This window comes from Thalassophryne amazonica, chromosome 14, assembly GCF_902500255.1.
Source record: "Thalassophryne amazonica chromosome 14, fThaAma1.1, whole genome shotgun sequence".
Classification (NCBI taxonomy): domain Eukaryota; kingdom Metazoa; phylum Chordata; class Actinopteri; order Batrachoidiformes; family Batrachoididae; genus Thalassophryne; species Thalassophryne amazonica.
This window is the reverse complement of record NC_047116.1, coordinates 48542478-48564766: the sequence shown is the minus strand read 5'-3', so window position 1 is coordinate 48564766 and position 22289 is coordinate 48542478. Positions and strand designations below refer to the sequence as shown.

Here is a 22289-nt window from a genome sequence, read left to right as displayed (position 1 = left end):
TCATGGCTTAAATGCAGAATGCCATCTCATTATCTGCTTCAGCCGAAAGTCTTTAAGTTTACACATGAGCATCATCCACAGGTGCAGCTAATAATGCTGATGAGGGTCTGCCAGCACCGTCTCCACAGACAAAAACCAATTTGCATACCACCTGGAGAGCAAAGAAAAGAAAACAACACCAAAATGTCCAGCCAAACCCCCCAACACACAACAGTTACTTTGTATAAACCACAGAGGACTGACAAAATGCTGGTTACTGGTTTTAGTTGATCAGTAAGCATCTGTTGTGGCTTTCACTAACTACAGTGGGGTGCATAAAGGTTGATCTTGATTAAAATGCTATCACTGTAACATCATGAGGTGACACTGTTCTAAAAACACAAGCAAAAGGTTTCAGAGGGCGACACGTGCACTCTCGGCACTAATGAATAATTCAGCAACACAATTCTCTGTTTAAGCTGTGAAGGTGGAAAAGGTGATTCCAAGAGAATTGCAAGTCCGCTCTTTACAAACCCACTGTCAGCCAATCATATGCTCTCCTGTAACCAAAACTTTTGACTGCTGTCCAAAGGGAAACGTAATTTTCCAGCAAAACACACTTATTCGAAAAGACACCATTGTTATATTTCTTCCTTTGAATGGTATATGGAGAAAAAGGGATGTAGAGAATAAAAGTATTTTTAAATGATTAATCTGGAGCTATGACATGGTACTTTTCACTCTTTCTTCCTTCATTTTTAGTGCTGCTTTTCTTTGATGAAATATGTGTTTTGTTGTTCAGTGTCTAAAAGTGCTGACACCGTCTTGGCCAGGTTTCCTGTGTGGATAAAAAAATGCAACCCCAAATCAGGAAGAAAAAAAAATGGAAAATGCAAAAAAAAAAAAAAAAACAAAAAAAAGTTGCAGTGATTCTTACATTTAATTCAACTTCCATTTCATTCAGACAGTATGAATCCAAGATACATCCTTTTTTTCTTGACAACTTCATTTGTTAATATACATCCATTGCTGTATTTAAGCCCCGCCACACATCCCACAAAAATTGGAATGCTGAAGCATTTACCACGTTGAAACATTCCCATTCCTTCATATAGGTGTCAAACTGATCCCAGAAAGGGCCAAAAGGGTGCAGGCTTTCTTGATTTTAACCGGCATTTTGTCAGTCCTCTGTGGTTTATACAAAGTAACTCTGAACATGTGGCTGATAGTTTGCTGATCACAATCAATCCTCAGAGAGTGTTTGCTATGAGCTTTCCTATCAGTGAAGTCATGATTTTTTTTCAATTTAAATAGACATTGATTTAAATCAACTTAATTTTTTTTTTATTCATTTCACTCCTATATGAGACAATACAAGTAATAGCATTAGTTATAGTCTTTACTGATGTTAAAACATGCAGGTGCACATACAACATGTACAAGGTTATTCTGTGCAAAACATGACAACTAAAGTGCCCCATTATCATTATCTGGAACTGACCATCTTCCCTGAAGTTCTGCCACTGTCTCTGAAAAAAACAAAATGGATATCAGCTCTGTCTGGTTAACAATAAGCAGCCTGATAAGTGATAGTCTGATAAGAAGCACTGACAGGCAAAGCCTCCATTCATGAATGACTGAGCATGACCCTGCTGGAGATAATCCTCGAAGTAGCCCACCTGTCATCTTAACAGGAAATTACAGACTTCAGATTCTCAGTCATCATTTGTCCAAGTAACCATAATTACCATTAATTAGTGCTCCTGATTTCATATTTTGGTGATGGTTTAAGGACTGATTAAAAAAATAATAATAATGTTTGATGATTTTTATAAATATTTTATTACAGTGATTTAAATCATATCAGCCCTAGTTCACAGTGATGTTAATCCATTCAAAAATCTAGTTTTGATTCTAAATCAATTCAGTTAATCAAGCTGCTAATTTCAAGTGTGGCCAAAGGTGGTGTGGCAACTTATGCCATGAAAGTAAAGTGTGTCTAAGATTATGCCGTTTTATATTTGAAAAATGCTCTGTAAACAAAAGCAAATCTATGAATAAAGCAATGTATAGATTTGTAGGGAGGTGATGATCTAGTGGTTAAGTGTTGGGCTTCAGACAAGAGGATTCTCTGTTCAAAACCGAGCCAGACTTGAAAATCACTAAGGGCCCTTGGGTAAGGTCCTTAATCTCCAGTTGCTCCCGGTGTATAGTGAGGTCCTTGCATGGCAGCACCCTGACATCGGTATGTGAGTGTGTCAAAGTGAATGCATATGTTGTGTTTCAGAAATGTTTGACCTTCATTTTCTACAGCTTGCACACTGAATTGGTCATATAAACATGAGATATTATATAATCCAAAGTACACCCAAATGTGGTACGCCCATCACAATAACAAAGTTTGTAGGATGAAATATTGCCTCTAGCAACATGGTGGCTTAGTGGTTAGCACTGCTGCCTCACAGCAACAAGGTCATGGGATCAATTCCCACCTGTGGCATTTCTGTGTGGAGTTTGCATATTCTCCCTGTGTTTGTGTGGGTTCCATCTCGGTGCTCCAGCTTCCTCTCACATCCAAAGAGATGCAGGTTAGGTGGACTGGGAACTTTAAATTATCCATAAGTGCGTGCGCGGGTGTGAATGTGGAATATTTTGTGGACTGATGGGAGTAAAATTGTTCTTTTTGGGTCCAAGGGCCGCAGACAGTTTGTGAAATGACCCCCAAACTCTGAATTCAAGCCACAGTTCACAGTGAAGACAGTGAAGCATGGTGGTGCAAGTATCAAGATATGGGCATGTTTCTCCTATTATGGTGTTGGGCCTATATATCGCATACCAGGTATCATGGATCAGTTTGGATATGTCAAAATACTTGAAGAGGTCATGTTGCCTTATGCTGAAGAGGACATGCCCTTGAAATGGGTGTTTCAACAAGACAATGACCCCAAGCACACTAGTAAACGGGCAAAATCTTGGTTTCAAACCAGCAAAAGTAATGCCTCGCAGATGTGAAGAAATCATGAAAAAGTGTGGTTATACAACTAAATACTAGTTTAGTGATTCACAGGATTGCTAAAAAAGCAGTTTGAACATAATAGTTTTGAGTTTATAGCATCAACAGCAGATGCTACTATTATTGTGAACACCCCCTTTTCTACTTTTTTTTTTTTTACTAATAGCCTAATTTCATAGCCTTAAGAGTGTGCATATCATGAATGCTTGGTATTGTTGGATTTGTGAGAATCTACTGAATCTACTGGTACCTTGTTTCCCATGTAACAATAAGAAACATACTCAAAACCTGGATTAATCTTTTTAGTCACATAGCACTACTATTATTCTGAACACTACTGTAAGTGTGCATGCATTGTCTCTGCAAGATGGAGCTGGTGGAGGGAACACTCTTGGCAGCTGCTGTTGCAGGACAGAGCCACAGTCATGGTATGCATTTTAAAGACAAGCTGACATTCTGAGTTAAATGTGTATCAAGTCCATCACAGGTCAAGAATACAAGATGAATCCATTACCCTCTGTTTCATAAGCGTGAAGCATTAAGAGGCACAGTTGACAAGGCGAACATTTCAGTTCCACAAAGGAATTTCACATCATTTCAAATTCACACCAAGTCTGCTTCTGTTGACTGGTGCATGTGATATAACCTTCCTCCTGGCTAGTCATGTTGTGATTTTCACAATAAATAAACACAAACAAACAGACAAGTTTTCCCCATGCCTTGCAACTGTGTATTTTTTCCTCCTATTTGCAAGCAGTTTAGAGGAGCTTAGCCAGAAAGGACAGCAAAAAGGGCCCTGCCCATCCCTCATTTGAGTAAAAGCTATTTATTTATTTATTTTACATACAGCAATCATGATGATAACAATAATAATAATAATGAATGTATTTTTAACAACTACAGTAGTGTTCAGAGTAATAGTAGTGCTATGTGACTAAAAAGATTAATCCAGGTTTTGAGTATATTTCTTATTGTTACATGGGAAACAAGGTACCAGTAGATTCAGTAGATTCTCACAAATCCAACAAGACCAAGCATTCATGATATGCACACTCTTAAGGCTATGAAATTGGGCTATTATTAAAAAAGTAGAAAAAGGGGTGTTCACAATAACAGTAGTGTGGCATTCAGTCAGTGAGTTCGTCAATTTTGTGGAACAAATAGGTGTGAATCAGGTGTCCCCTATTTAAGGATGAAGCCAGCACCTGTTAAACATGCTTTTCTCTTTGAAAGCCTGAGGAAAATGGGACGTTCAACACATTGTTCAGAAGAACAGCGTAGTTTGATTAAAAAGTTGATTGGAGAGGGGAAAACTTATACACAGGTGCAAAAAATTATAGGCTGTTCATCTACAATGATCTCCAATGCTTTAAAATGGACAAAAAAAACCAGAGATGCATGGAGGAAAACAGAAAACAATCATCAAAATGGATAGAAGAATAACCAGAATAGCAAAGGCTCACTCATTGATCAGCTCCAGGATGATCAAAGACAGTCTGGAGTTACCTGTAAGTGCTGTGACAGTTAGAAGACACCTGTGTGAAGCTAATTTATTTGCAAGAATCCCCCGCAAGGTCCCTCTGTTAAATAAAAGACATGTGGAGAAGAGGTTACAATTTACCAAAGAACACATCAACTGGCCTAAAGAGAAATGGAGGAATATATCGTGGACTGATGAGAGTAAAATTGTTCTTTTTGGGTCCAAGGGCCACAGACAGTTTGTGAGACGACCCCCAAACTCTGAATTCAAGCCACAGTTCACAGTGAAGACAGTGAAGCATGGTGGTGCAAGCATCAAGATATGGGCATGTTTCTCCTATTATGGTGTTGGGCCTATATATCGCATACCAGGTATCATGGATCAGTTTGGATATGTCAAAATACTTGAAGAGGTCATGTTGCCTTATGCTGAAGAGGACATGCCCTTGAAATGGGTGTTTCAACAAGACAATGACCCCAAGCACACTAGTAAACAAGCAAAATCTTGGTTCCAAACCAACAAAATTAATGCCTCGCAGACGTGAAGAAATCATGAAAAATTATGGTTATACAACTAAATACTAGTTTAGTGATTCACAGGATTGCTAAAAAAGCAGTTTGAACATAACAGTTTTGAGTTTGTCGCATCAACAGCAGATGCTACTATTATTGTGAACACCCCCTTTTCTACTTTTTCTTTACTAACAGCCCAATTTCATAGCCTTAAGAGTGTGCATATCATGAATGCTTGGTCTTGTTGGATTTGTGAGAATCTACTGAATCTACTGGTACCTTGTTTCCCATGTAACAATAAGAAACATACTCAAAACCTGGATTAATCTTTTTAGTCACATAGCACTACTATTATTCTGAACACTACTGTAAGTGTGCATGCATTGTCTCTGCAAGATGGAGCTGGTGGAGGGAACATTCTTGGCAGCTGCTGTTGCAGGACAGAGCCACAGTCATGGTATGCATTTTAAAGACAACCTGACATTCTGATTTAAATGTGTATCAAGTCCATCACAGGTCAAGAATACAAGATGAATCCATTACCCTCTGTTTCATAAGCGTGAAGCATTAAGAGGCACAGTTCAAAACCTGGATTAATTTTTTAGTCACATAGCACTACTATTATTCTGAACACTAGAAAAGTAAGTCCCTTCAGCTGCTCCCTTGTTTGCACTCGGGGTCGCCACAGCAAATCCAAGGTGGATCTGCATGTTGAATTGGTACAGGTTTTACACCAGATGCCCTTCTGACGCAACTCCACATTACATGGAGAAATGTGGCAGGGGTGGGATTTGAACCCGGAACCTTCTGCACTGAAACCAAGCACATTAACCACTTGGCCACTACTGTATAAAAATATATATATATACTGCAGAATATGCAGTTACTGTCATTCTGTCATATTATACCACAATATGAATTTTAAATAATACCGCCCAGCCCTAGTCCTGTTTATAGGCTTGGGGGTGGGGCTTACAAACAGGACCCTACCACCCCACACACATATTTTTGCACTTGGCCCAAGGCTTTGCTCGTTTATGATGCAGATGCTTTCCTCGTCTTGACAATTGCATTATACCTGCAATGTGCTTCAATTGTAGGAGAACACATGTTTGATTTTCAAAGAACATGGCTGATGTGAACTGTGTTGGGTGAAAATCAGGAAATGTCGATAGCTTTCAGGAAATTTTCCTCTTTGTTTTTGATTAAACAGTGTCTGTGTTCACAGACTGGAGTTAAACTTTAAGCTTTAGGAGAACAGTGGCTGCAAGCTATTTTGTGTGTCAGTGACCTCATTACACAGGTCAGACCACAGGAACCGTACAGCCTCCAAAGGATCGTGACACATGACAGTTTCAGTAAAACAAGCCAAATACTGTCTGTGTTGAGATGTACAGTAAAACTCTGACGAGTACAGCAGAATATTGTTTCCATTTCTTAGGGTTCTTAAAGGCTGTTCTTGTAAAGGTAACACAAATGTCATGGTCATCATCAGGTTTCCAGCCATGGTGAGCGGCGGCGGTACTGCAAATTTCTACCTGGCTCTCAGCTTCAAATCGGCTGTGCCCAGAATTTCTGAAAAATGAACTGAAATGTTGCTAAAAATGTACCAATTTGATCGTATTTCAAACTTATAGAGTCATAGTTTTGCAATTTTAAACTAATAATTAAAGTAATAAGAAATATTTCTCAAATTCTTCATATGAAATCGCAAACTGCAGAGATCAGAGTCACAGTGCTATGAAGGGCAGCAGCTGAAAAGTGAAGAAAAAAACTGACATGAAAAATCCTACATTAAATAGAGAGGTCCTTCTGTGTCCGTATGTGATTATATATTCAGAAATTTACAGCTTATTTTACAGTTGAAAGGCTTCGTGTTTCCAAAAACCTCAGTTTGAAAAACAGCAGACAGTGTGATCAGCGAGGGAGGAAGACAGACAGACAGAGAGAGACAGAGACAGAGAGAGAGGAGGTGTGGACAGGAGGAGGGGCACAGTGTCAGTGAAAGAGAAAGGTGAAACTGATTCACAAAGTTTTTCATTTAAAAGAGCAGGTTTGACAAATCAGTCCAGGTTCAGCTCTTGTTCAAACAAGGCAATTAGGTGTTATATTGTAAAAAAAAAAAAAAAAAAAAAAAAAAGCAATCCCACTCAAACATGTTGAAAAAAAAATATGTCAGGATAACAGAAAAACTGCCTGCTTCACTGGATTAAAAACTACTGTGTGTCATTTTTGAAGAGAGTAAATGCTACGTCCATTAAATAATCTGTTTTTAACATTTTTAACATTATTTAATTTATTAAGTTAGACTTTGCCAGAAATATGCACAAAATAACTTTGATCTTACAAATATTACAAAATAAACATTTTTTGTTTTTGCTTATTATTCTTGCTTTCAGTGCATCTAAAACCACCCATAATTAGTTAAAACAGGGCTTGCTAACAATGTTTTAGTGGTATAAAACCCCTACAGCTAAGAGCCGCGATCACATAATTTACCCGGCACTAAAATGGTCCTAGCTAGAACCCTAGTCATCACTCATACAAAACAGCAAATGTCATCAATAACATACTGCTGGCAGGTTTTCCTGCATGGCTTCAGTGAAACTATATGCTCACACCATGTCGTCAGTGATAATATATGCTGAATTTATGAGATGATATTGACGTCAGTTTATGCTGCAAGTACCATCACATGTCATCCAACAAAGGCAATAAATAAATAAACAAACAAAACAAAATTCTAAATGTGGCCATAAGAATGCATTTAATAAAAATCAGCCAGAGGTGTTTAAAATAAAAATGTGACATAGAGAAGCTCTGCTGCAGTTTTCACATGCAGAAATCGCAGGCAAGAACACTGTCCTTTATTTATTTTTATTACAAAAAAAAAAAACTACAGGATAAAAAACATTTGAGATCCTGAGCTTATAGTGTTTCATGTTCAGCCACAATGGTTGATAACTGTAAGTGACTGGGGGGGTTGGGTCATAATATAAACTGGCGGATTTTAATGTTTACATTTTTATGAGGCTGCCGTTTACGGCTGCTATAGGTTTTATTTATCTCAAAGTGGGCTACCCCTTTTTTATTTTTTTTTTTTTCATGTGAAGGGGACTCAAATAAGTATGATCTGCACGTGTCAGTGTATTTTTACCGTTTTCCTTTTGTTCTAACAACTAAAAAACAAAACATGAAACACTTAATACTTTTCTTTAGAGCAGTTCTGTAATTTCATAAATGAAACATACACAATGTACAAAAACAACAACAAAAAACATAGTTTAACCTTGCATAAAACTTTAAATGCAGTGTTATCTCTCTTCCTTCATTTTAAAGATCAAATATGTTTTGCAGGTCCTGACAAATTGTATTTGGTTGGAGAGGGGCAAAAATGGCTCTTTTTTGGCAGTAAAGCATGCAGACCTCTGGCCTAATACTATAGTGCTGTGCACCTGATGCAGTCCAGTACAGAATAACAGGCGGCACTGATTTGATGATATCATGTTGAACATGATAAACCTAAAAGCCATCACACCTTGACGATTTAGCCAGCATATGCCGGCCATATTAAAAAACTCTGGCATATGCTGGTGTACATCATGGGTATGTTTTGTGTAAGTTAAGAGCACACTGAAACACGCTGAAGCACGTTGAAACTTAATATACACCGAAATACGCCGAGCACCTCGGAAAATTTTCAGCATGCCCAAAATTTTCCGAGCCATGCCAGAGTATGACCCATACTGTACATCCCACACATGCGGGACATACGTTTTAGGTAAGTTAAGCAATTGTTGACACACTTTTCTTGTATCTACATAAGTCAAAATACATCCATTAATGCTGTCCATTGATCGGGTGAAAGCTGCAGTCTTCATGCGAACTGTCTTTCAATCACACACGGAGTAAATATAATTACCTGTTAATTTCAGTGGAATTGATCTTCACAGTCTGACAAACACGTATCCACATAAAGCCTCCTGATTTTGGAAGACGACATCTGAAAATACTTTAATTCCTTGCCATGGCTGGAAACGTAGCATCTTAAAGCAAGTCCCTCTGTGTTTTTTCTGCTCCAGATGCATTTCTCAGAGGATGCCAGTGTCACAATCAGATCACCAATCAAATTGTGACTGGCGCTTTGATCGGTTCCCCCATCTGCTCAACCCAGTCCCCCAGTCTGCCATGAATGAATGAAGTGTTGTGACTATTTAATCTTTTAAAGAGCTGGTTACGATCAAACCGCGAGTTTAAAGGCCCAGTCACACGGCACTTGAAGGGTGACGAAGCCCTGACGAAACAAGAAATCTGGACTTTCGTTGACTGTCGTTGACATCGTTTAACCTTCGCGCAGCCTCGTTCCTGCAGCTGGCACTTCGTCAGGATTTTTAAACTGTTGAAAAATTTAAACGAAGGGCAACAAAAACCTCAATTCGTCTGTGTCTCGTTTTGCTGTCGTTCTTGACATTTTTTAATCGTTTGTTTAGTTTTTCTCATGTTATTGTTTGACTTCGTTGGAGCAGCTGAATGTTTTCACACAGTGCAGAAGCCGGTTTATGAGCGCTGCTTCTGCTGCTGCTTCATGTACCATTGGAAATTACAGGACAAACTCAGCCTGCTTGCTTGGATTTTTTTTATCTGTGTGGGAGGGTCAGCTTCAATGGGCTCAGGCACCTTATATAGGCCACAATTAGTCTTTTGTGTGGATATAATTAATTATTTTGCCACAAGTAACTGTTGAATTTGAAACAACAAAAACGTTGTGTACTTTCCGACGGTACATGAATGCAGCATCAGCGGCAGCAGGAGCTCCTGCGTGCGCTTATTATTTTGTATTAAATATAACAATATGAGTGTAGGAATGACAATCCAGTCCTTCTGTACATGTGGCAACGGGTAGATTAATCAAAATGATGATATAAAGAGCTGTTCTGGAAGGAAGAATTCACGTTGTGGATCAGTGATCAGCTGGTGGAAATAACCGCACGAGTCAATGCGCACACGGATCAATTTACTGCTCTGATATATTCAATCATCTTTACACTTACATTTATATTTATTCTCCCTTTTGACAGTTTTCTGTTATAAATAAATATGTATGGCTTAGAACATAATACAGTGATACAGCAGTGACCACAGCACACTTTTTTTTGTTTTTTTTTTATTGGAGCAAGACAGAGCGAGCAGCATGTCGACAGACAGTGTGGATTCTGATAATGATGGAGATGATCCCTCTTTTATTCTGGACGAGGAACCAGAGCAGGTGGTCCACTGACGTGCACACAGATCTCCACAGATTCTGTCTGCAGTTTCTCCAGGACTCAGGCGCTATGAGCTCCGTCCCAGCGCCGAGTTTCGTTGAGATCGTGAGCTTTGTTTTTTTTTAAGTTCCTCTTTCGTCCCTTTTGTGCTCTTGCTTCGCAGACTGTTTGGTGATAAAAGCTCTTTCGTCCACCTGTTCTCAATGAATTGTGACGTTTTTTACTTTTTCCCTTCGTTCAGGAATCGTCGTGTGCCGTGTGACTGGGCCATAAAGGGTCACAGTGTTTCATTCATTCATGGCAGCATTTATCATAGCCATCAGTCGACTCATCAGCATTCTGGAAGTGATGAAAATGATCCACCAAGACAAAATAAAATAAAAAATAAAGTTAAATTACTCAGTTTCTGACCCACACCACAACATGCAATACTGACCCGAACCACTCAGTGGTTAATTAATTTATTAGACGTATGTCAGCGTATGCCAGCGTTTTTAATATGGTCAGCATACACAGGCTAAATATTCAAGGTGTGACAGGGTCTTAGCCCCTTTGCACTAAGTTTACACACCCCCTTGAAAGCAATAACATCTTGAATATACATCAAAAGCAAAAAGAAAGTTTTGCAGCTCACAAACTTATTCATGATAAAAACAAAAAACATTTTCACCTGAGGCTTTTGCACCCTGACACAAAGTGGATGTTGTGTTTGACTTTGACAGCGAGGACACGTAATCCAGTTTGTCTTATTTCATGTCAGTTGCGGTTCTACCATGACACAACTTGCTGCTAATAATGAAAATGTATGTGGGATAGATTGACCAAAAACAGATGCATAAACATAGGCAAGTGCTTTTCACATGTAAATTAATTTCTAACTGCATAATGGGTTCTGTGGAACACAATGAGTGACCTGTCAGTAGGAGAAAGCACTGAAAAATTATGTGCGATTCTGTGTCACAAAGATATTCCAGAATAACGCAATATCAACTTTGATAAATATTCTATTGCTATACATTCCACGCCACAAAGCAACATGTCGTCCAAGTCCTTTCATAGATAAGTTATTACAGGCATTCCACTGTGGAATGTGCAAGGACATATTTTATAACAATCTGACAAGGGTGAGCATGATCAAGGTGGACTGTCTGGCTGCTGTAGCTAACACTCATAACAATGAAATCAAAGGTGTTTAGTCTCTTTCTTACGGCCTGAGTCTCCATTTTCCCAATTTTTGATTTCCATCTCAGGCTCTTTTGTCTCACTCCAAGTACTTTTAATCGAAGGCTGTTCACAGTGTCTCATCTACAATGGATTAAATCCTCCAAGTTGTGAAAACTCTCATCATCACAGCTCCAATTGCTTTTCAAGAGCACCCGTCTTATTATACTGACAATCCACTTAGCAGAAATAATGTGCAGTGGGGTGATGCAAACCATTCTCATACTGCAAAGGCTTCACCTAGCAAATACTTAACATGGCCTGAAAAGAGACAATGCAAGTCAGGCAATAGACATGGCAAGGTGAAAACTTTCAACACAACAATTTTAGATAATTTTTCTATCGATAAAACTGTTGCCTCACAGCGAGAAGGTCACAGGTTCACATTCAACCTGGTCGCTTCTGTGTGGAGTCTATAGGTTCTCTTAGTGTTTGCATAGCTTCCCTCTGGGTACTACGGCAAAATAAAGATTAGATTAGATAGAACTTTACTGATCCCTTGGGAAGACTCCCTCAGGTAAACTGAGGTTCCAGCAGCACTGTATAGCAGCACACAAGGTAAAAAGCACACAGAGTATCAAAAGTGAAAGTAAAAAAGAAAAATAGTTTGCAATATAAAAGACCTGGAAATATAAACCTGAGTCAGGTGTCATGATGCGTAAGGGGGCGTGACCATCCATCAATCAAGGCACTTACTCAGTTTATAATTAGTGACACACCATCCCAATTAAGAAAGAACAAACATAAAATGACAGTAACCCAGAGAAAAAAAAAAAAAAAAAAAAAAAAAAAAAAAACATAAATATTAATGTTAAAGGAAACAAGTTCAATTCTTCATTCAAACTAAACGGTTCCAAAGTGCAGAGTTTTTCAGTCTGTTTCTCCTGCACTTTGGAAGGAGCAGTCTGTGGCTGAAGAAGCTCCTCTGGTTGCTGATGACGGTGTGCAGAGGGTGGCTGACATCGTCCATAATGTCCAGTAGTTGGTCCAGTGTTCTCTTCTCTGCCACCATCACCAGAGAGTCCAGATTCATGCCAAACACAGAGCCAGCCCGCCTGATCAGTTTGTCCAGCCTGGATGTGTCCTTCTTGGATGTGCTGCCCCCCACCATACCACAGTGCAAAACAGGATGCTGGCTACTACGTACTGGTGGAACATCCACAGGAGTTTCCTGCAGCTGTTAAAGGACTGCAGCTTCCTCAGGAAGTACAGCCTGCTCTGTCCCTTCGTGTACATGTTGTTGGTGTGGGTTGTCCAGTGCAGTTTGCTGTCCAGCCACAGCCCGAGGTACTTGTAGAAATCCACATCCTCCACCTCAGTTCGCTCAATCAGAACTGGTCACAGACTTGGTCTTGACTTCCCAAAGTCAACGACCAGCTCCTTTGTCTTTGAGGTGTTGAGCTGTAGATGGTTTGTGTGATACCAGGCTGCAAAGTCCTTCACTAGGCTCCTGTACTGCTGTTGGTGAGGTAGCTGGAGATGCAAGTGAATTGTCTTTGTGTATGAAATACACTACATACTAAACTCGTCTTGCCCTCACTAAATTAAAAGCACACATAATGAGTTAAAACTCATTCAAATCTGATAAACACAGATGTATCAGACAAAACAAAAATCCACTTTGTTTTGCTCAGATAATGTCTCACAGACATGTCTACCACCTGGTGGATAGTTAGTTGATGCGAAAATGATAGATTACGACCAGGTGTGGTTATCTGTAAGATATTGACACTTACTGCACAGAATGTACTTCATCAACAAATACTTACTTACTTTCCAATCATTTCATAGTGTTGTAAAAGTCAAATAAAATTCATGCCTTCACATCATCCTTAGAAAGGATTATGTGTGAATTTAGCTGGAAGAGAAATTTATTTCAAATAAAACTGTGCAACATCCCAAAAATAACATTTTTGGATTTGTGGCATTTAGCTGCATGACTCAGAACTCACATAATTCTGATAGCTGACAAAAACACCTCTGCAAAAATTTTTATTATATTAATTTTTTTTAAAAGGGCATAATTCATGGATGCTTGGCATTATGTCACCTCTGGCCACTAGGTGGAGAAATCTGCATGCCTGTCTTTTATAATCTGTTGGTTTCAGAATGATTGTAAAAGTAAGTGAGAAAAGGGAATGTGTTCCTTATCAGGTAATTCTTTATTGTTAATTTTCGTTGGTTTCATCTCGGTAAGTGGATAATTTTTGGAGCCACTGAATAGGCCTATCATGGCACACGCTGCCATTTATGTGAGGGCTCCAAATAAATGACACTTCTTTCTTGTTTTATTTTTATTGAGAAATGGAATACAAAATGAATCCTCCTTTTATCAGCTAGGTGTTTTCATGAGAATATGATTTGAGCTCAGCCCTGAGCTGGGAACACTGTCACCGCATTCTTCCAGAACATCAAAGAAACTGTAGGAGAAAGTAGTTTTCGCTGCATTTTTCATGTCTTCCTAATGGAATTAGAATGAGACTGCTATATTTTACAGCTGGCTGAAGGCAAAGCCTTCTCAGCTTAGAGTAAGCACAGACTCAACCTGACAGACACACCAAGGTGTCTATATTATACACTGTCAGCTTTCATTTGAGAGTAACTGCATCCAAATATGGTAAAGAATTCCAGCATTCTTTGTACATGAACATTCACTTCAAAAAGAGGTAAAAGTATTTGGACATCTGCTGGTCTGTTTCACAGTCAGGTGAGCATGAATCAACCATATTCATTAACAAGTTAGACAATAAAAAAGGTTACAACAATTTCCAGTGTTATATATCATTTAGAGTTCAGTGTCAGTTCATGAAAAATGGATAGCATGTGGCACACATGAAATCTCAGCTGCAGTATCACCACATATGTTCTGGAGAGGTTCCCTTATCTTGGCAGTGAGATTTAATTCTCTGGGGCCTCAGCCTTTGAGATCCAGAGATGCCTGGGAAGAGCTTATTGAGTCATGCTATGCTACCTTAGGCAATGATACCTTAACAGGACAATGAAGGTGCAGGGCTTTAAGGTCCTTTAAGGTAATTCCAGTCTTTGTGGAAGGTTGTGAGACCTGGACTGTAATTAGTGACCGAAGGCAACAACTGAATGTCTTTGGTACTCAGTCTCTTCAGACGATCTTTGTCTATCTTTGGAATGACTGTATCAAATGAACAGTTACTTCAGTAGACTCAGGTGAGATGCTGTACTTGCATTGTGACAAATATCAGCTGTGACATTTTGACCACATTTCAGTGTGAACAATCCAGCACACAGGTGCCTCGTCATTGAGGAAACCAGAAAGTGGGAAAGGCAAAGGGCACATGCACAGTTCACCTGGATATGAAAGATAAATGGCTCTAGCACACCACCACTGAATACTACCTCCAGATTAAAGATGACCTGACATAACAAATGCATCCACAGGGCGCAAGGGGTCACTGGATGGTTTTAGGAGTATGAAAATGATGTGAATCATGTTATGGCCTATGTATTCACTCAATCTCAACTGAACTCCTACAGAAGATTTTGGACCAACATTTTTAATAGCACCACTATCATCAAAACATAGCGAAACAGAGTAGTACACAGAAGAACTCTATTACAAGTCAACAGCGAGGAAATCAATCAATCAATCAAGGCTCAGGTCTCACAAGTGCCTTCTGGCAAACAAGCTGAAATGTCACATATGCGTTAAAAGAAAGCTCTTCTCTGTTCCACTCTACCATTTAGCTATGTAAGTGGTGGTGACATAATCCCAGCCAAAGAAGGTGTCAACTCTGAGTTGCCAAGGTACTGTATGTTGTTGGTTTCCCTCACTTGTCTTCTTCTTGTACATTCACTCAGTTTTGTGAACTTCCCACTTTAGACAGACATACCAGAGAGAGCCATAGTGTTTGTATTTATTAATAATTGTGGAAATGAATACCAAGAATAATCAGTGACTTGGAAATTTTCATTAGGCCATTTGCTGACATAAAGAAATCCAGAAGCAAAGGTATTGATTTACTGCAGTTGTGTTATACCAGTGGTGGGCACAGTTCTGATAATCCGATAATTATCGAAGATAAAGTTTTCATTATCGGATTATCTTTTCAGATAACTTTGAAAACCATTATTGGACTAATTATCTTCAAATAAATTTTTGTCTGATCATTTTTTGACTGTTAACGTGGTAAACAAAGGTGAACAGACGTGTAGTTCTACCCTCTGCAAACAGAGAACTGCTTCTAGAAGAAACCGCTCTATCGTCTACAGGCAAAGGAAAACTGGTCACCAAAATAAAAACCAACAAACAAAAAAATTTTTTTAAACATAAACATTTTTTTAAGTAATATAACTATTTCTCAGATCTCTTTGAATTGAAAATCGCTTCTGAATCGAATCGTCACCCCAAGAATCGGAATCGAATTGAATCGTGAGTTGTTGTACAATTCACATCCCTAATAGATGTTGTTATTGTGTTTGCGTTTATTAAATTCCATGCAACTTAAACGTAGCAAGTAGCAAAAAAGATTATCTGGAATTTTGTTTTGGCAAGTTTTCAAGGTCTCTACTGCCATCTACTGGCCAGTAGTGTTCATGGCAGTATTCAAACTGAAGCTGGGCAGACACTATGATATTTTCAATCACTGTACTCGGTTCCAGCTCAAACTGTACCACAGAACCACACGGTATAAAAGTTCAGAGCGCACGATTTATGTTCTCACACACATTGTACGTTCAAAAACCACACGTCAGACTTGTGTTTCCAGAAGCAAAACGTAAACAGAAGCTTTTTTTTCAAACTTAATTTACAAAAACTCTCGATGGGAGACATCAAAGTAAAAACATTACAAGACAGGTCTGCGGTGTTTGCACAAGCACAGTGCGAGCGGTTTGACGCTTGTAGCGCTTCAGCAGCGGGATACCCTTAAGACGGCCGACCAGAATATCAAACAGGTTTGATTTTCATCTGCCCATACGATCGGCGATCAGGAGGTGGTCGTGAGATGTTAAACGCAGCTCGTTACTCCATGTATACTAAACAATGCAGGAAGCGCGATTAACCTGAAACTCTGTGCGATCCAAAAAATTCTCACACAAATGAAAAATCAGCTGAAAAAGGGCCAAAACTCACACTGGCACCAGCAGATCATGGCAGTGTTCTATTTATTTTGACACCTGTTATATCAGACGGTTATCTAATTACAACTTGGCTTTATTTATTTTTTTTTGAAAATGCCTTTTTTTTACAAATAAAAAATGGCATATTTTACAAAAGCACATTTATCTGTAAACACCAACACACGACACACCTCACATTAACATGTTGGTTTACATAGAATGAATCAACCAATCAGTGTTAGCGGAGGCACATTTTACCAAGAATGCCATCTGTCTGTTTGTTATAAAACTTCAGAATTAGTGCATTATTCAACATTAAAAGATATATGTTATATCTTAACTTTGCACAAATGACAGAACTGACATTAATGGAGTTATTCTATCAGTATTCATTTTATTTATACACCTAACCATAACTCAGCACTGCTTTTTTTTCCCAAGACCTCCACCTGATGGCAGCGTTGTGTTTGAGTAGAGAGTTGAGCTTTGTGGTTCCTCTCAGTTGATTCTGTGCTGGAAGCTATGTTGTAAACTGAAGCTTCCAGCAGGGGGCAGGACACTCAAAGACAGAAGTACTGACTCATTGTTTTGGTCTGTTGTCACTTTTGATGCTTCCAAAAATGATCGTGATGTTAAAACTCAAAATCAGCTTGTTAGTAGTTGCACAATACTGGAATTCATCGGTTATCTGTAACTTCCGATACAATTTTGGGTGGTTTATTGTTTTAGCTTTATCGAAGATAACTTTTCAGTTATCTGATTATCTGTTATCGAAGTTAATTTTTTGGTTATCTGTGCCCACCACTGTGTTATACTAAAGACTGCCAATACTTATGCATTTCATTATTTTAGCATTAATACATATTTTATATTAATTTGTAGATATTTGTTTTCAATGCAAGTTCAAATGACTTTTTTATTTTTAATATTTAAAAAACAGATTTTTTGACATCCTCAACCACTTTAAAATGCATACATATTCCAATTAGTTATATATAGCCAGATACACACTTTTTCTAATTTAAATCACCCATGTGTTTTTGCTTTAATCAATGTTCTTAAAAGTAATCAACTGAATTTCATGAAATCTGCTAAATGACATGGTATTTGCCCTGAATTGATATGCTTATACTCTGAGATGTATACTGGCCTTGGCAGAGGAATGCACTCTAAAGGGTTTATGCATTTTTAGTTTAGTGTGTGTACATTTGAATATAATCTAAAATTGACCACCCCACAAAAAAATGTATCCATTTTCTCATTAACCACATGCCTCCAGCAAAACTGTGAAAAATTAATGGTCGTGGCAATGTTCAGTTTTCACTACACAATAACAAAATGACTCTGTAATAGGATTTTATACCCAAGGTGGCAATAAAGTCTAATGAGGAACAATGTCCTTGAAAACAAAACTGATCATTTTCTAACAATCCAATGCAGTAACAATCTGTCCCCTGACATGGTGCTGATGGTTGCATTCATAGTAAGGCCACAATGAAATCTATTCATTATCAACATGAATCTCTGGAAACCAGACACAAAGCATCATCATGAGACACATACTCACCCGACACAATGCACATTTCCTGACATGCTTCCAAAGAGGCAAAGTTGTTTGCATTTCCCCCACATCCTCCATATTCAAACTGCTCACACTGTCCAGTGTCGATGTTGAAGTAGTATCTGGTCTTAATGGCTTTGCAAGGCCCGGGCTCATCTTTCAGGGCACACAGCTCACTGAAGATGAAAAGCTCTGTCCGTGCACCATCTGTTGAGGTGAGACAGAACAACAAAGCTGAGTATTCTGCTTTGTGTTATATGCTGTGCACAACAAATATCGCTGTACTAAATTTCTAGTGAAAGCATTTCATTGTAATTCTGGTGATAATTGTGACTGAATTTACATGAGACTCATGGGGGAAATCAGTAGTGGGTATTTAACTTTGGCTAGGTTCGTGGCTGAAAGAACATTTAAAAACAGACTTAAAGGGCTGAAATGTTAATCTGCTGAAAAGTAAACAGAGGTTCCCAAAAAGTTTAGTATGCTATGATCAGATAATAATCAAGATGTATATAAATAATCAAAGTAAACCATAGTTTCCATTCAGCATATAGTTTATACAAACTACAGAAAGTATACAGATAAGAACATAGTAAGAAAAATCATTTTAAAGAGCACGTTGCCCATGGAGATCCACTGACTCTAGATTGGGTAGTGTTTATAAAAGAGGTAGCTGTCATTTTTCAAGGGTGGAAATAAATTATGCAAAGTTTGGAATGGTGTGCGTCCAGAATGTAATAATCAATGTCCATTTCTCAGTGTTGTTAGCCAATATCTGTAATTTCTCCAAAAATATGAGTCCTATCAACGTTCCCTTTTGGCAGCGTTCATCCTTGACCCAAAATACATAAGCATACCAAACAGCAAATGTCAGCTCTCCCCAGTTTGTCCGTGATCAAAGCCATACACACGCACACACACAAACACGTACACAGAGGCCACCTGGCTGTTCAATATATAGATAATCCAATTAGTGATTTTTTTCTGGTTTTTCTCCTATGTCCTGGAGGTAATGTGTGAGATGCTAATTTAACTGCATATGTAACAGAAATTAATGCGAGATTTTATGGTTTATAAACATTTTTCAACATTAAACTTTATAGAAATGTTAGTTGACTTAAAGTTAATGGAACTAGATTCAGTGGAAACTAACTGTAACAAACGGTTTTCAAAGTTAGCCGAAATGCTAATCTGCTAACAAAAAAAAGTTATTAATACATTGTATTAACTAAACTCTACAAGTGTTGTTTCTGTCTATGAATGAGAGCAAAATTACAAAAAGTAGTTCTTAAGTACACAGCAAATTCAAAATAATAAAACTGTTACAGCAGAGTGTAGTTAATAGGACCGTGGAGGTGGTGTATTGTCAGTTAACTTGATGATCTGGAACTTCCTGAGTCTAACCTTCAATTCTGACAAAGCGAACTGAGTAGACCCTTCTAAGCTGGAAGTTGTACTTGGCAGCCAGTAGCCTATATGAACACCTGTCATTTCTGATATGTGCTGCAAGTATAAACTGCATGGATTTTTGGCTTATATTGTAACAACTTACAGTGGGGTAAAAAAGTATTTAGTCAGCCCCTGATTGTGCAAGTTCTCCTACTTAGAAAGATGAGAGAAGTCTGTTATTTTCAACATAGGTACACTTCAACTATGAGAGACAAAATGAAAAAAAAAAAAAAAATCCAGGAAATCACATTGTAGAATTTTTAAAGAATTTATTTGTAAATTATGGTGGAAAATAAGTATTTGGTCAATAACAAAAATTCAACTCAATACTTTGTAACATAATCTTTGTTGGCGATGACAGAGGTCAAACATTTCCTGTAAGTCTTCACCAGGTTTGCACACACTGTAGCTGGTATTTTGGCCCATTCCTCCATGCAGATCTCCTCTAGAGCAGTGATGTTTTGGGGCTGTCATTAGGCAACATGGACTTTCAACTCCCTCAACAAATTTTCTATGAGGTTGAGGTCTGGAGACTGGCTTGACCACTCCAGGACCTTGAAATGCTTTTTTACGGAGCCACTCCTTCGTTGCCCGAGTGGTGTGTTTGGGATCATTGTCATGCTGGAAGACCCAACCACATTGCATCTTCAATGCTCTCACTGATGGAAGGGGGTTTTGGTTTAAAATCTCACAATACACAGCCCCGTTCATTCTTCCCTCAACACGGATCAGTTGTCCTGTCCCGTTTGCAGAAAAGCAGCCCCAAAGCATGATGTTTCCAACCCCATGCTTCATAGCAGATATGGTGTTCTTGGTATGCAACTCAGCATTCTTCTTCCTCCAAACATAACTAGTTGAGTTTTTACTAAAATGTTCTATTCTGGTTTTATCTGACCACATAATATTCTCCCAGTTGTCTTCTGGATCATCCATATGCTCTCTGACAAACTTCAGATGGGCCTGGACACGTACTGGCTTAAGCAGGGGGACACACCTGGCACTGCAGGATTTGAGTCCCTATCTGCGTAGTGTGTAGCCTTTGTTACTTTGGTCCCAGCTCTCTGCAGGTCATTCATCAGGTCCCTCCGTGTAGTTCTGGGATTTTTGTTCACCGTTCTCATGATCATTTTGACCCCACGGGATGACATCTTGTGTGGAGCCCCAGATCAAGAGAGATTATCAATGGTGTTGTATCTCTTCCATTTTCTTACAATTGCTCCCACAGTTGATTTATTCACACCAACCTGCTTGACTATTGTAGATTCACTCTTCTCAGCCTGGTGCACATCTACAATTTTCCTCCAGGTGTCCTTCGACAGCTCTTTGGTCTTGGCCATGGTTGAGGTTTGGAGTCTGACTGTTTGAGGCTGTGGATAGGTGTCTTTTATACAGATAACGAGTTCCTACAGGTGCCATTAATACAGGTACCAGGTGGAAGACAGAAGAGCTTCTTAAAGAAGTTACAGGTCTGTGAGAGCCAGAAATCGTGCTTGTTTGTGGGTGACCAAATACTTATTTTCCACCATAATTTACAAATAAATTCTTTAAAAATCCTACAATGTGATTTTCTGGACCTTTTTTTTCTCATTTTGTCTGTCATAGTAGAAGTGCACCTATGTTGAAAATTACAGACCTCTCTCATCTTTCTAAGTAGGAGAACTTATACAATCAGGGACTGACTAAATACTTTTTTTACCCCACTGTAACGGTTGTGCTGGTGCTTTAGTGGTTAGCACTGTTGCCTCACAGAAAGAAGATCCTGGGATTGCTTCCCACCTGGTCCTTTCATGTTCTCCCCATGTTCATGTGGATTCCCTCCAAGTTCTCTGGCTTCCTTCCTCCCACTTCCAAATACATACATGTCCTATTACTGCCAGGGTCTTCAAATTTACAGGGAACATTCTTGGGACACAGACCTTGGGCAAGTTCAAAGATGGCTAACCTTGACCTATCTTAAGAGCTCAAAAGGTCACATTCCATTTCCTATTTTTATACTCATACAGCCGAGGGTATTTTAGCATTGCATTATATTTCTATTTGATTACCATCATTATTATTTTATTTTTTTAAACAGCACTGATGGAGGTGTCGGCAGAAAATGAGGCCAGAGCACAATCTGCGACCTCAGGCTTTGAGGAAAAAAAAAAGGTTAGAGTCAACTGGATGAGCGGTTTCCGTGTAAAATTATCAATTGCAGTGAAAAACTGGTTGGTGGATTTGTGTGACTTGAGAAAATTATGCAACAGAATTTACAAAAATATGTAAATCCTGTTAAGTTAGGAGACATACAGTCATTTCTATGCAATACAATGCCAGAGGTTGTCAAACACATCAATTTTATCCTGGCAAAGAAAAACTACTAGTTGTACTCAATCATTATCATGAACGAGGAGTTAATTGGCCTTGGCATGTTAAACGGCATTACCGAACCTTCAGCATTACTTATTAAAGACTTAAGTGAATGTATGTAAAAATTTGCACCTATATGTATAATTATGACCCCGTGTGGATTTGAGAAGATCCAGAATAAATTCAAAGTTGTGCTACCAATTGTTGTTTTTTTAAAGTCATTCATGATGGATGCTGTCCAGCCATTCCACGCTGGCAAAAGAACAGTTCAAAGACATCATTAAAAGCCCAAACTTGCCATGACATTCACACTCATAATGAGTGTATGTAAATGTCCGACCACAACTGTCTTGTTGCTTCCTCTGGA

General features: G+C 38.7%; 1 protein-coding gene across 2 annotated transcripts in view; it reads right to left on the bottom strand.

The window, feature by feature from the left end:
* tfpia (tissue factor pathway inhibitor a) overlaps positions 1-22289 on the bottom strand; it is a 141718-nt gene that overhangs the window by 32637 nt on the left and 86792 nt on the right. For both annotated transcript variants that reach the window (XM_034186564.1, XM_034186563.1), the window contains exon 2: positions 18131-18331. In XM_034186564.1, the coding sequence (XP_034042455.1) occupies positions 18131-18331 (201 nt within the window). The remainder of the gene's footprint in view (positions 1-18130; positions 18332-22289) is intronic.